At 51.7% G+C, this 14,695-nt stretch overlaps 1 protein-coding gene across 1 annotated transcript in view; it reads left to right on the top strand.

Moving 5' to 3' along the window:
• RAB40C (RAB40C, member RAS oncogene family) overlaps positions 1–5,570 on the top strand; it is a 63,227-nt gene extending 57,657 nt beyond the window's left edge. Inside the window, exon 8 of the mRNA XM_067534053.1 lies at positions 5,469–5,570. Within this exon, the coding sequence (XP_067390154.1) occupies positions 5,469–5,476 (8 nt within the window). The 3' untranslated portion in view covers positions 5,477–5,570. The remainder of the gene's footprint in view (positions 1–5,468) is intronic.
• Positions 5,571–14,695: the final 9,125 nt, after the last annotated feature.

Here is a 14,695-nt window from a genome sequence, read left to right as displayed (position 1 = left end):
ATCCAAACTGGAGTAAGTGAAATTGGTATAAAGATGGATTCAAAGTGAATTTCAGAAGCCATCTCTAGACAAAGGACAGGCTTGTGGCCTCAGATAGCTTGCTTCACTTTCTGTGCTGTTCATGTGACCATGATAAATATTGCAGTCATTACACTCCAGAGTGAACGGTGATCCGAGAGATGGGTCACAAAGCATGTCTAGGCCCCCAGCTAGAAGAATGGCCTGTATGGTCATCACTAGGGTTGAGGTGCCTAGATCCCAGGGAAGCAGTCACTGTTCCTCTTGGCTTCCTCTCCTTCACTGGCCCTCCGTTTGACCTTCTTCTTCTCCCTCCCCCCACTTCTCTAGGATCATATTTCCACTCTGTACCAGGCTGACCAGGCTTGTTTTAGCAGCTTAGTGTGATTGCTGGGGCTGGGAGGAGGGAAATCAGATAGCGGCTGCAGGATGGAAAAACCCCATAGTGGGGTAAAAGCCTGGTCAGGGAAAAGTGAGCAAACAGGTCTTGTCTTATTTTTCAGGCACGTTCAGGAAGTGCCCTGTGCTGTCTCACCCCAGGAGCCTAAACAAAAGATTTATGTGATTTCAGGTGGAGAAGGATCTGCAGGAGCTGTTGACTCTCCAGCTGCAGATTCTGTTTTCATGCAGATGTCCTTGTTCGTAAAGAACAAGGCTAGAAAAACACCTACAATGAATTAACGCTGTGCCCATCTAGCCTCTTTCTTCCTGAGTTGGTCAAATGACTCTCAAACAGCTTCAATCTTGAGCCTCACTTCTTCTCCCTCCCCCCCCACCCCCCGAGAAGTAGGCAGGGGGAGGATGTTGCACTGGGACCACTTTACCAGTTTCCCAATACCTGTGAGATCTGGTGGTTTTCTTAAATCCTCAGCTCCTGGAGTCATGTCATTAAGCAAGAATCTCTTTTCATTTAAAAAGCAAACAAACTTACTCTCATGGTTGTAGAGAAAAGTTTGCAAATATCACCTGAGCACACCCAAAAGGCTCAGGACCAGAAGATAGATAGAATCCAAAATATATTACTTTGGCTTAAAAAAAACAAACAAAAAAAAATTTAACTTCTTCCTCTTCACGATGTAGGAAGGTCTGAAAATTATATTTAAAGTTCTATTGGGCAGGGAGGGTGGCCCTGTTGAAAGATTATTTTGCAGAAGAAATGTCGAAAAGACGAGACCTGATGCTTGGTTTTGGTTTGTTGTTTTATTTGGGAGTGGGAGTTCTGGACGTCTCCTCAGAGAAGTAGAGAGCTAGGGAGGGAGTTTTCTTCTCTCTCGGGAAGAAAATAGATGGTAAATTTTTCATTTTTTTTTTCTCCCGTGTATTTTAGGAGCTTGAGTTTTGTGTTAAACTTTTCAGGCCGCCTTTATACACTATAAAAATAAAAAAACCCAATTTTTTCCTTTGCAGATCTCTTATGAATCCTGTCTCTTAAGCTGAGAGTTTCCTGTAGTGACCATCAATAGAAATAGCTAGCTTCTACTTGCATTCAAAAACCGTTGGGTACGGAAGCATCAATAAACCTGTCATGGGAATCAGGTTATCTAGCTAGTAACTCCAATACAAAGATGAGATACAGTAATTCAGCTCTCACAATTCTTTAAAGAGACACCAGGCTAGGAATGAGATGGGCTCACTTCCCGGTTCTGTCACTGACGGAAGGGACTTGCCAAAGTCACACATCTCTTCTCTTTGCCTCACTTTCCCTATCTTTAGTCTGCCCATCTTTCAAATGGGGATGATGATACTGATGTGCCTGTGTCCAAGCTCTAGGGGATACATCACTCGTCCCAAACTGCTCTGTAATATACATATACATGCAGCATTAAAGAAACGTAGCCACCTCTAGGCAGGGGAGGTAGCAAGTGCACTGCATAACGGTGGGAAGGGGACTTTTGACCAAGGACATCAGCAAACTCCTGATCTTGTATGCAGTGCCAAGGGACTTCATTGCCAATGCAGAGCAGGTGGGACCTTGGTTTTCAAAGGCTGCTCACAGAGCTAACTCCGAGCCTCATCTCTTTTGGTCCTTGCCTTGGTTAAGTGCTTTGATTTGTGGCTCTCATGCTGATGGCTAATACCAACTGTAGCCCACAGCAAAGCTGTAAGAGCCTTTCTTTCACCAGTGGGACTTGTCAATCTATTCCATTGTGTTAAGGATTTGCCCGCAGTTGTTTGGATATTGACTCAGGGCTGGAAGTGACTGGCACTGAAGCTATGCTGCTTCCCAACAGGTGGTGGTATGTCAGCCACCACTATTGTTAAATTGCCCCGCAAGCGGTGGGAGTAATCAGTTTAACGTTTGCAACAGCAGGAGTGACTGATCTGTTGACACTGTGCCCTCCCCGGCAAGCAACCTGCGAGGCTACACAGAGCCACACGTTCTGCTGGGCAGCATGTGCGGTCTTGCGTTGCTGAATCAAGGCCTTTGAGTGCAATTGATGTCATAAGCATCTGCTTTGCTGAATCCAGCCGTGAGCCTGGCTTGTTTGGAGCTGCTGCTTCGGCTGCAAGTCTGGAGGAAGGGGTTTAATCTGTTGCTCTCTCTCTGAGGTCAGGCACCTCTGCTTCTGTCTCCTGGGCCAAAAGGTCATGACAGAAATCACTGGAGCTCTCTCAGATCAAACAAGAGAGGAAATAGCTCCTTGCTCTGTGGGCCTCTCCTGGGCTTGCCTGATGCATGTGGAAACAAAGGTTCTTGTCAGCCCTTTACCCTGCCAGCTGGCTTCTGCTCTGGGTGATGGGAGCATGAGACATCTCAGGAGTGCCTGTGAAAGGGGGCTGCCATTTGCCTTGGGACACTCTCTGGCCAGGGCACTGGCTCTGCTGCTACAGGCAGGGCTGCACTCCAAGCCCGGACCTGCCTGAAACAGTCTCTGCAGCAAACTCCCACCTTCCTTTCATTTCTTGCCTGCAAGACCTTCTGCTGTTCCACTAGCAAGCAGGTGCTGGGGGAGCTGGCGCCAGGTTGCCTGATGCCTTTTTCCCCTTTCACAAACACCCCAGGTGTTGTGTCATCCTCGAGCAGGGGTCCTGTGACGCCCACTGGAGCTGGGAGCCATCGGAGCCTCTCCCTCCACCTGCTCCCCCCTTGTGCTGGGTGGCTCTGTAAAAGCAGTGCTCTCCCCAGCTCGGCAGCCTGTGCGCTAGCAAGGCTGGTATCCGGCTGGGACCCAGGAGACCTGGCTTCTATTCCCAATTCTGCCACTGCCCTTGGGCCAGTCACTCCCCCTCCATGCCTCTTGGCCATAGTGACTGAGCGCCCTTTGGGCCGGCAGCTGTCTCCCGCTATGTTTTGTACTGTGCCTAGCACAGCGAGGCTCCGGCCAGGCTCAGATACTATGCTGTGATACAAACCAGGGAAGGAAAATGCAGTGAGTGGGTGAATGCAGCAGACACAAAGGGTGGGGCAGGGCTAAGGTCACAAGTTTATTGCACTGTAGGCCGAGATCTCAGCTTCCCCACCTGCCTAGTGGCATCTGTGACCCTTGCCAAGGTTAAATGGCTGCTGGCAGCATCCCCACATATCGTGCTTCACTTCCCGGGGCAGCATCTCTTCCGGTTCCTGCAGGGGTGTTTTAGCTCCCCTTCAGGCCTCTATTAACTCATGGAGAGGTGTTTCTCTCCCTCTTTGATGGAGCCTGCTGTGTCAGTGATCTGGGGGTGGCTGTCTGTGGAGGGAGACCATTAGCAGTTGGAGATGGGTCCATTTCGCACCCCTGGGAGGATAAGTGCCTCCAGGAATGTGTGTGCTTCAATGCTGTGGGACAGGAGCTTGGCAGGACCAGCTCAGCCCCTGGGCGGCCATCATTTCCCTGCCGCTCCCAGCTCCCTGCATGGGAGACAGCCCTGAGCTCCTAAGGTAATGGGCATAGAGGTGGGGGTTGCCAGGCTCAGCTCTGGGCATGTTTGATGTGGCAGGGTGGGAGCCATTCTCGGTCTGCCCTCTCCTCTGTCCCCTATAGAGGTCCTGGGAGATGGCCCTGCTGTGCTCACCAAAACAGACATGGGTGCTTCCAGGTCCCCCTGGTAGTTCCTGCCCCCCAAACCTGTGCATTTCCCCCTTTCTCATATTTGTGTTCATCCCATGAAGGCCCCAGTAAGGCTAGCCTCTCACTAGCCTATCATCAACGCCTGCTTGGCTGTTGAGCAGCTGCCACGTTCCAGAAGCAGCTGCATTTCAGCAGTGGGCAAAGGAGTCCCTCTCTATGTGTAACTTGTAGTTGTGTAGCACCCCCAGAGGCACTAGGTAACCCAGTGCATTCGACTGCTCAATGTATTTATCACATCAGGACTGGGGCCTGGATGATCCCAGTGAGCCTGGTGCAAGAGGAACAGCTCCGGAGCAGGGGATAGAGACGGGGTCAGACAGAAGGAACTGGAAATGAATGTGTCACTGGCCTCTGCATCCAGGCTAGGGAAGACGGGCCAGCCCCATTCCCTCCCTACCAGCGTTTGTTTCATTGGCCCTGCTGCTGAGATGAGCTGAATGAAACTGCTGTATGCTCACCCCCCTGCTCTCTGAAGGAAGAGGCAGCAGCCATGGAGGGGGAAAATACAGAGAACTGATGTGAGGCTTGGATGGGGACCGCTGATGCCGTGTGGCTCATTTTGCAGGTCATGCTCAACCAGGTGAACTAAGTCTCTGGCCTAACGGGCTGGAAGGGTTGTCTGGGCCTTGCCCTGTCTGTCTGGGGTGGGAACTGGTTTACACAAACCAAGTTTAAATGGACCCAGGTCTCTCTGTTTAAATGCTGGAAGCAGCATTGTCCAGTGGCCAGAGTGGGCATCAGGACTCCTGGTTTCTATTTCCCAGCTCTGCCACTGACTTGCTGTGTGATCTGGAGCACATTGCATCCTGTCTTTGTGCCTCAGCTTCCCCCTTTATGGACAGGAGTAATGATACTGAGCCATTTGTCAACTGCTCTGAAGTCTCGCTATAGCTGCTAAGAATTATTCTGAATTAAAAGCCAGTGTAAGTGGAGTTAGGCCACATTTAATCAGATATTGGAGACTTGCAGGGCCCCAGTGTCTGGCTCTGTCCAAACTGTTACATCCTATGTTCAAACTGCTTTGGATATCATGGTTTCTAGCTTGGCCTATATAAACCTTCATGCTTCAGGGCACAAGCTGACCTCTGATTGTGGGGGTGGTCAGGAGGAATCTACTTTCTAGGCTATATAGAGATTCTGGGGTAATCTGCCCACTGCAGGCCCTGCACCTTCTTTTGAAATAATGTTGTACAGGTCACTGTTGGTGTCTGGATACCGGACTAGCTGGGTCACGTGGTATGACACAGTGTGGCAAGTCCTACGTGGTGCTCTGCTGATTGAAATGGGACAGTTTTATGTCTCCATTCATGGTCCTATGACAACCATCACTAAAATGATGCATTTACCCTCAACTGTTGCTCTTTGCTCCTAAACATCCTCTCCCTCTATGGTCTTTCCCAGGTCTCTGATGAAGACCACCAGACCAGGAGGACGAGGTGGATGAGGCTTTCTTTACTCAACTAGGGAAAGTTTCCAGTTCACAGGACCTGATTCTCATGGGAGACTTCAATCACCCTGACATCTGCTGGAAGAGCAATACAGCAGAGCACAAACAATCCAGGAAGTTTTTGGAGAGTGTTGCAGACAATTTCCTGGTGCAAGTGCTGGAGCAACCAACTAGGGGCCGTGCTTTTCTTGACCTGCTGCTCACAAACAGGGAAGATTTGGTAGGGGAAATACAAGTGGGTGGCAACCTAGGCAGCAGTGACCATGAGATGGTCGAGTTCAGGATCCTGAGAAAAGGAAGAAAGGAGAGCAGCAGGATACGGACCATGGACTTCAGAAAAGCGGACTTTGACTCCCTCAGGGAACTGATGGGCAGGATTCCCTGGGAGGCTAATATGAGGGGGAAAGGAACCCAAGAGAGCTGGCTGTATTTTAAGGAGACCTTATTGAGGGCACAAGAGCAAACCATCCCGATGTGCAGAAAGAATAGCAAATATGGTAGGCGTCCAGCTTGGCTTAACAAAGATGTCCTTGGCGAACTTAAACGCAAAAAAGAAGCTTACAAGACGTGGAAGCTTGGTCAGATGACTAGGGAGGATTATATAAACACTGCTCGAACGTGCAGGAATGAAATCAGGAAGGCCAAAGCGCAATTGGAGTTGCAGCTAGCAAGGGACGTGAAAGGGAACAAAAAGGGTTTCTACAGGCATGTTGCCAGCAAGAGGAAGATTAGAGAAAGTGTGGGCCCCTTAGAGAATGAGGGAGGCGACCTAGTGACGGAGGATGTGGAGAAGGCTGAGGTACTCAATGCCTTTTTTGCCTCTGTCTTCACAGACAAGATCAGCTCTAAGACTGCTGCACTGGGTGGCACAGAATGGGAAGGAGGCGAACATCCCACAGTGCTGAAGGAACGGGTCCAAGACTATTTAGAAGGATTGGACATTCACAAGTCCATGGGGCCGGATGCAATGCACCCGAGGGTGCTGAGGGAGTTGGCTGAGGTGATTTCAGAGCCGTTGGCTATTATCTTTGAAAGCTCGTGGCAACAGGGGGAGGTCCCTGAGGACTGGAAAAAAGCAAATATAGTGCCCATCTTCAAAAAAGGGAGGAAAGAGGATCCAGGGAACTACAGAGCGGTCAGCCTCACCTCAATCCCTGGAAAAATCATGGAGCAGGTCCTTAAGGAATCCATTTTAAGGCACTTGGAGGAGAGGAAGGTGATCAGGAACAGTCAACACGGATTCACTAAGGGACAGTCATGCCTGACCAACCTGATTGCTTTCTATGATGAGGTGACTGGCTCTGTGGATGTAGGGAAGGCGGTGGATGTGATATACCTTGACTTTAGCAAAGCTTTTGATACTGTCTCACACAGTATTCTTATCAGCAAGTTAAAGAAGTATGGGTTGGATGAATGGACTATAAAATGGATAGAGAACTGGCTAGAGCATAGGGCTCAACGAGTAGTGATCAATGGCTCCGTGTCTAGCTGGCAACCGGTCACAAGCGGAGTTCCTCAGGGGTCGGTCCTGGGGCCGGTTTTGTTCAACATCTTTATTAATGATCTGGAGGATGGGGTAGATTGCACCCTCAGCAAGTTTGCGGACGACACTAAGCTGGGGGGAGTGGTAGATACCCTGGAGGGTAGGGGTAGGATACAGAGTGACCTAAACAAACTGGAGGATTGGGCCAAAAGAAATCTCATGAGGTTCAACAAGGACAAGTGCAAAGTCCTCCACTTAGGAAGGAAGAATCCCATGCACAGCTATAGACTGGGGACCGACGAGCTGGGCAGCAGCTCTGCAGAAAAGGACCTGGGGGTAACGGTGGATAAAAAGCTGGATATGAGTCAGCAGTGTGCCCTGGTTGTCAAGAAGGCTAATAGCATATTGGGCTGCATTAGGAGGGCATTGCCAGCAGGTCACGGGAAGTGATTATTCCCCTCTATTCGGCATTGGTGAGGCCGCATTTAGAATATTGTGTCCAGTTTTGGGCCCCCCACTACAAAAAGGATGTGGACAAGTTAGAGAGAGTGCAGCGGAGGGCAACCAAAATGATTAGGGGGCTGGAGCACAGGACTTATGAGGAGAGGCTAAGGGAACTGGGCTTGTTTAGTCTGCAAAAGAGAAGAGTGAGGGGGGATTTGATAGCGGCCTTTAGCTACCTGAAAGGGGGTTCCAGGGAGGATGGGGCTAGGCTGTTCTCGGTGGTGGCAGATGACAGAACAAGGAGCAACGGTCTCAAGTTGCAGGGCGGGAGGTCTAGGTTGGACATTAGGAAAAATTTTTTTACTAGGAGGGTGGTGAAGCACTGGAATGGGTTACCTAGGGAGGTGGTGGAATCTCCATCCTTAGAGGTTTTTAAGCTGAGGCTTGACAAAGCCCTGGTTGGGATGATATAGCTGAGGTTAGTCCTGCTTTGAGCAGGGGGTTGGACTAGATGACCTCCTGAGGTCCCTTCCAACTCTAATATTCTATGATTCTATGATTCTATGATCTCGCTGTGAGGCTGACTGGCCGCAGTTGTGAAATCCTGTCTTATGGCTGTGCTGGCGGCTGGTAAATAAAGCTTCATTGGCTCTGTGGAGCAGCTCCGGAGGGCTGCTAATCCGTGAATACAGGCTCTGGCTGCTCAGCTTGACAGCACAGTGTGTCTGCTTGCATGGGTTGAGTCCCTCTCTCCATGTCAGCCTGCCAGCGGACCCTGGCGGGAGTGGACATTTTCTCTGAGAGGACCCAGCCTCAGGATATTGCGCCCCTGCCCTGACGCTCTCATGGAGTGCCCAGGGTTTGGTCCTGTCACCCCTTCCTCTTGTGTACCAGGCTGTGGCGGGGTGGGAGAGAACTGAAGCCATCCGGGTGGCACCCAGCTCTCGTTCTCTGGCTGAGAAGGGGGCAGGGATAAGATCCAGGGGGCAGAGGTTCAGATCAGACAGCAGTGAAGAAGGACAGAAGAGACATGATGGGCTGCTGCCCAGCCAGGCAAAAATCCAGCCCGTTTACCCGCTGAGTGAGCAATCAGTCCCAGGAAGGGAGTCCTCCTTCAGCGGTTGGTATGTCTGCCATGGGTTGCGCCTGCAGCAAGCCTGTGATCAAGCCACACTGCCGTAGTACTGACCCAAAGGCAGGGCTTTCCCAGCTGTAGCTGCACTAGCAGCATTAGGAGCTGGACTGCTGAATGCAGATGCCCGTGCTCTGACTGTCTTGCACTCACAAATACAAGGGACGCTGGCGTGTTGGGCCGCAGCGTGTAAAGGGCGCTATGCAAACATGGTTGTATAACTGTGCCAAATAGTGTCAGGAGCGCGTCTTAGTGTGTTCTTCCTCTCAGGGGCACTGCTGTTCTTGTGTAAACACAGGGTGCCCCGTCAACCCCACATCCAAAGCAGCCCTGGTGTTGGTGACACTGCTGTCCTTGTCAGTGACCCTGAAGGATGGGCTGTTCGGAGGGGAGATAACTCTCTGAACTAGCCTTTTTGAGGCTGGGAATCTGAGCATGAATCTGAGCCACCACAAGTGAAACGAGTCTGTGAGTCTCAGCTCAGCCCTTAGCCTGTGTTTGTCGGTGTCGCAGGAAACAGCAGTGCTTTTGGCACTGTTCACCATTGTATCAGACTGGTTTGCTCTTGGGTAACATGCCCTCAGAGGTGAACGCATCCTTTATGCCGGTGCTGGCAGAGAAATGTTATTGACACTATTGTCAAGGCCAAATTCGGCCAGCAGAGGAAACGCAAGATAAACGGGAACTACAGCAGAAATGGCTGGGAAGCTGACAGCCATGTTCGCAGGAAGCTGTGAAATCCTATCATCTGTGCCATGCAGGAGGCCAGACTAGAATAACCATCATGATCTCTTCGGGTCTTAAGATCTTTGCCGGTGAGCAGGTAGCTGCATTCGGCACAGACTTTGCTTTCCAAGCAGCTTCAAGGTGCAGCCCCATGTCAAGTGTGGCGCAGTGACCGGCGCCGAAGGGGCCGAGGCCTGGCTAACAGTTCAGGTGGAAGGCCTGGCTACAGTGACATGTCAGTCAAGAGTGGAATGCATTGTTGAGTGGAAAGCCCTGCGGTTGATCACCAGATAATGCAGGGGCTGTGCTGTCACAGCCAATAAACCTTCCTTTCTTAGCAGATAACACGTCGCACAAACGATGCTAAGGCAACCACTTTCCAGCACACCAGGTTTCTCAGTTACCTCCCTGCGGAACAAGGGCCATTCAGCTCCTGGTGTCAGAGAGAGCCATTGTCGAGGTGTTGCTTGAACCATCACAACTGCGTTAGCCATGCAACCACCTTTAAGCTACCTTGGGGCAGAAGGACCCACCCTTCCATGCCCTGTCCTTGGCTCGACTAGGATTTCAAAGGTGTTAGCGAACAGGTGTTGAGCCTAGTGCAGTGTGTGCCCTTAACACGTGTTAACTCGGTCAGCTTAACATGTTAGAGGCTCACTGCCTTGTCTTCGCTGGGCTTCAAACGTGTTATTTTACATCTTCCAAAGCCTCGTCTAAATGAAGTCTTAGATTCTAGGGCATTGAAGCTCCTGGGCAGAAATAACATGGAAATCGAAGGGGGAAATTGGGGGGACATGGAACTTTGCTCCTTTATTGGACCAGGCTGAACCTCACCTAGCTTAGTTGTTTCCATCTGTTGGCTGTGGCGTAGCTGAGCTAAAGTGAATTGTCATTCTCCCATATGAGCCCTGCCACTTCCGTTAAAGGAGAATCTCTCTCAGCTTTTAGCAATACGAGGCCTAGGACACAGAACTGAGCCATTCCAGTTCCATGCAGCGGCCTTGTTGTGTGGGCACTGCCAGCAGACAAGCCAAAGATTGGCTGGACTGTGGCAACGCTACTGGGTCCCCTAGAAGGGGCTAATCCGGATCAAGGTTAAGGCACACTGGCAGTGTGGAGTGGGGGGAGCCTGCCTGGCCTCCCTACTTGTTCTGGGGGTGCAGGACTCAAGCCTCCAGGGCTACCAAGCCAGCCCCAGCTCCCTGGGCGATCCCTTCCAGTGCCCCTGTTGCCGCCTCTAGGTTGCGTTGGTGAAGGCCAAAGGCAGGTTATCAGAGGCTGCATGAGCCATGTCTCTGGCAAAGCCAGCTGTTTGGGGAGAGTGAGAAATGCACGTCAACTATCAAAACAGAGTCAAGGTCACCGTGTTTGTGTCACACGCTCTGGCGGCAGCTGCCCTAGCGCACACATCTGTGCTCTCCGCCCACGCTGCGGGTCGCTAGGTTGGGGTCAGCCTACCAGGGCACATTTGACTCGTGGCTGGCACTCCGCTCACCCGAGGCATCATTAATGGGCCTGGCTAGAACGCTCGCTGGCTCCCCCCGTAACTCATTTATGTATTGGATGCACCCTGTGTTAAGTCATTCTGTAAACACTGCCGTGAGCAGGGTAGGGTCCCTCTGTGCTGCCACTGCCCTCTACTGCATGGAATCAGAAATACTCAACAATGTGACATAGACCTTATGCTGCTAGTGTCTTACAGAGATTCTTCTTGAGCTCCAGTGCGGGGAGAGGATTTGAATGTGCGTCCTGCTGCCGCCATGCTGGGCCAGGCTCCCTTGCCTGCAGCACCGTGACTAGATAAGCTCCTCTGGGAAGGGCCCAATTTTTATTTGACTTGTAGATTGCAAGCATGAAAGAGCGCTGGTCTTGGGTGGGACTCTGGGCACTGCAGAACACGGTTGGCTTTCCGGACAGCCATGGTTTGTTGCGCTCTCTCAGCAATATGCAAAGCGGGACTGGAGCGTCATAAGGATGAGCAGAGCCGGTGTCAGAATAGTAAATGACACGAAGGCAATTTGGGAAGAGCTATAAAAGCAATCTCTAACTATTAGGGATTAAGATCGAATCAAGTTGTGCATGGGGAGGAGGAGGGGGTGTCATTTCTTGACTCCGATACTGACCTTGAGTTAGTCACTTCAGGGCCCTGTGCGTCAGTTTCCCCATCTGTAGGATGGTGATACTGACCGCCTCTGTCAAGCCTGGGCCCGCAGTGCTGTGTGAGAGCTAGTGGGTGTTGTTACTGCAGTTCTGGCATGGCCCTGGAGCAGCTGGGCATGGCCAGGATCAGCTCCACAGTGGCCATTCTTATGTGCTGTGTCGTATTTATGGGGCATTATTTACCTACTGTTGCTCAGACATGGAACGTGCTTGTGTTACGTGGCAGTTATGTGCTAAACAAAGGTTGATTTTGAGTCTCCGCTCCTCAGCTGCGGATGGGGTGTTTTGGAGCTCACCCGAGTGGCTGCTGCTAACACACTGTGGCCCAGAGCCCTGCTGTGTCTAAGCCCAATGAATGGCAAGCTGAACGTGGGGCAGGAGCTGAGGCGTAGTTTAACTTGAGAAGGGAGTTCTGGTGGTTAATGAACAGGATTGCGCAGTTGCGTACTGAGAGAGCGGTGAGGGGGCAGCCCCTGGGCGCTAGCCTGTGTGGCGGCACTGGGCCAGCCCATCACAATGTGCAGCAGGTGAGGGGGTGCAGGAGGCTCTGAGGGGTGTCTGCCACCAGTCGCCCCCTCAGCGCCTCCTGCACCCCCTGCGCGTCATGAAGGGCTGGCCTAGTGCCCACCCCAGACCAGGGGGGGTGAGGCTGCCACATCCGAGCCAGCACCGGGCTGTGGGGCTGCAGTGGGAGAGGCAAATGCTGTGCGGCGGGTAAGTGTTTGGGGGGGGTGTTCTTCCCCCCCACAGGTACAGACCCCCCCCTCCCTGGGGTAGCTGGGAGGTGTTGCCGTCTTATGGGAGCCAGGGACCCCTCCTGCACTCCATGGGGGCAGGGGTGCACATGAGGCAAGGGAGCCAAATGCAGGCTTGGTCCCCAGGTGCCGGAGACCCACGGTACGCCACTGGGGTTGCAGTCAGGAAGCTTGGAATCCATTCCTGCCTCTGCTAGCAGCACGACCGTGACCAAATCACTTTGCCTCTCTATGCCACAATTCCCCCAGCTCTAAAAAGATATTGATCGGTCTCCCAGGCAGGGTGTGAGGCCTAGCCAATAGTGAACGCACTACCCTTAAGAGACCTGATTTTAAGTCCCTGCTCTGTCACAGACTTCATGTGTGACCTTGGGCAGGTCTTGTCTACACAGGGAAATTGAACGGCAAAGCTATGGCAGAATAGCTTTCTCCACAGTAGCTACGCCAATCTATCTCCTTGTGTAGGCAAGGCCTGAATCTCTGTGCCTCAGTTCCCACATCTGTACAATGGGGATAAGAGCCCTGCCCCCATCTTAAAAGGGGTTTGTAAGGGAATACACTAAAGACGGTGAGGTGCTCAGTTATTATGGTACTGGGGTCTGTATTAGAGAGATTCAGGAAGTCATTTCTATTCAAGGTGGCCTGAATCAAGGCTCTAATGAACTATAATTTCCAGGGTGCGTGGCTGTAACAGTACCAAATCATTTTGAATGTTCTTTGAAATGGTGTGATTGTGATGCATGGTGCCAGGATTGTCTCATTAGCATATGCCTGTGAGGGGCTCTAGAAATAGTTATTTTTATTACTATGTTATCTTAGGTTCCCATTTAAAATAGTATATCTCACATGTACAGTTCACTCAGCATTGTCAAACAGTTGCCACATCTCCCCTCAGAAGGGGCTGCCTTTCAGTGCTGGGTGAAGGGATTTCTACATGGGAACAGGGAATCCTGGTATATCGGACCCAAAAAACCAAGTTGCTTAACTGGATGAAATCAAAACAGAACTGGAGTCACTAGAAATCCATATGGGCAGATCCCTGCACCTGTGCAGCCACATGGCTTTCAACACTGCTTTGCATGGGCCCCAGGGGTCCACCTGTGCCGATCCAGTTGTAGGAGGAGGAGGAGGCTGAGGGCGAGTCTCTTAGATAATAGTGGATTTCACTGCACACTCAAGAGAAACTTGCTGTGTCAAGTTATTAGCAAGGAGCTAATTTCTGTCAGCTCTGAAGGCCTTATTCTGGTTTGTTAATTTCTTCCTTAATCCTCTGCACCTGCAGTTGTGAAATCTTCTCCTCCAGCCAAAGGGCTGGCTGAAAGGGCGTCCTCCCGCTGGGTCCTCCTGGGGCCCACACAGCATGTTTACTAGAACGGGGCCGGAGTTGGCTCACAAGTCACTCATTCTGGCAGTGGCACACAACCTGCGTGACTTAGAGCTTGGCTTTAAACCCTGCTGTTGCTGTTGGTTTGCTTATCACCTGATCTCTGGCAGAGCCGGATGTGTTTGAGCTGTGTGGAAACAATTGCTGGTGTAGTTCTGGGCCGAGGAGCTTACTGGTATTAGGAAGCTTCAGCTGCAATTCGGGGGGAGGCTTCCCCAAGAGGAAGGATGGAGCAGTGGTTAGGGCACTAGCCTAGGATGTTGGAAACCCGGGTTGACCTCCCCGATCTGCCACGGACTCTCAGGTGGCCTTGGAGCAAGGGGAGATTGACCAAAATAAGCTATTCTGGAAGAATTGCTAGTGTAACGGGACCCTCAGTGCAACAAAGGCCCACGCTCTGCTCCCAGGCCTGCAGACGGGACCTCACTGCGTTATTCAGCAAACCAGGCAGTAAGAGCAGGGGAGGGGAACACAGCTCCAGCCCACACTATTCTGGGTCACCCAGTTAACTCCACTATGACCCCTTGACTGCAATTCCACGAGAGCCGGGCAATTTGCCCATGTAGAGGTGGCCTGGGCGTCTTGCTGTGTAACGGAAAGGAAGAGCCCTGCCCGCCTCCTGGCGGTGCTGTGAGAGTAAATACGCTAAGATTGTGCTCAGTGTCTGGTCATAAGGGCTGTCACCTGGGCGAGACGGGGTACCGCTAAATGCGGGACGCTCTTGTACCGTAGTGAACTAGTTGGTGCATGTGTTACCACTACTGGATGGGGCTAGCACTGCTCCACTGTGTGTCATGAGTCCTGTGCTGGCTGCACTCTTTTAGCTGCAGGGGTAGGCGCCTGCGCTGTTGAGGATGGGGGCGCTGGGTCCCAGCCCTGCGGCTGTGTGTGGAGTGCGGTGAATGATCATCATGTGCCCTGTAGCAACAACTGTGAGGCATCCTAGGGGCTGTGAATTTATGACAGTATTGTAAAAGCTTCTGCCTTAAATCCACATGGCATGCTTTCCAAATCCATCCCTCCTGCCCGGGAGAGAGGGGAGGAAAGGGTGGGCTGTAGGGCTGCAGCTGTTGTCAGGGTCAGGCTGTTCTCCTAGA

Source organism: Emydura macquarii, unplaced genomic scaffold (assembly GCF_026122565.2).
Source record: "Emydura macquarii macquarii isolate MOO-44397 ecotype Brisbane River unplaced genomic scaffold, CSIRO-AGI_Emac_v2 contig_3374, whole genome shotgun sequence".
Classification (NCBI taxonomy): domain Eukaryota; kingdom Metazoa; phylum Chordata; order Testudines; family Chelidae; genus Emydura; species Emydura macquarii.
This window is presented reverse-complemented; position numbering and strand designations above follow the sequence as displayed.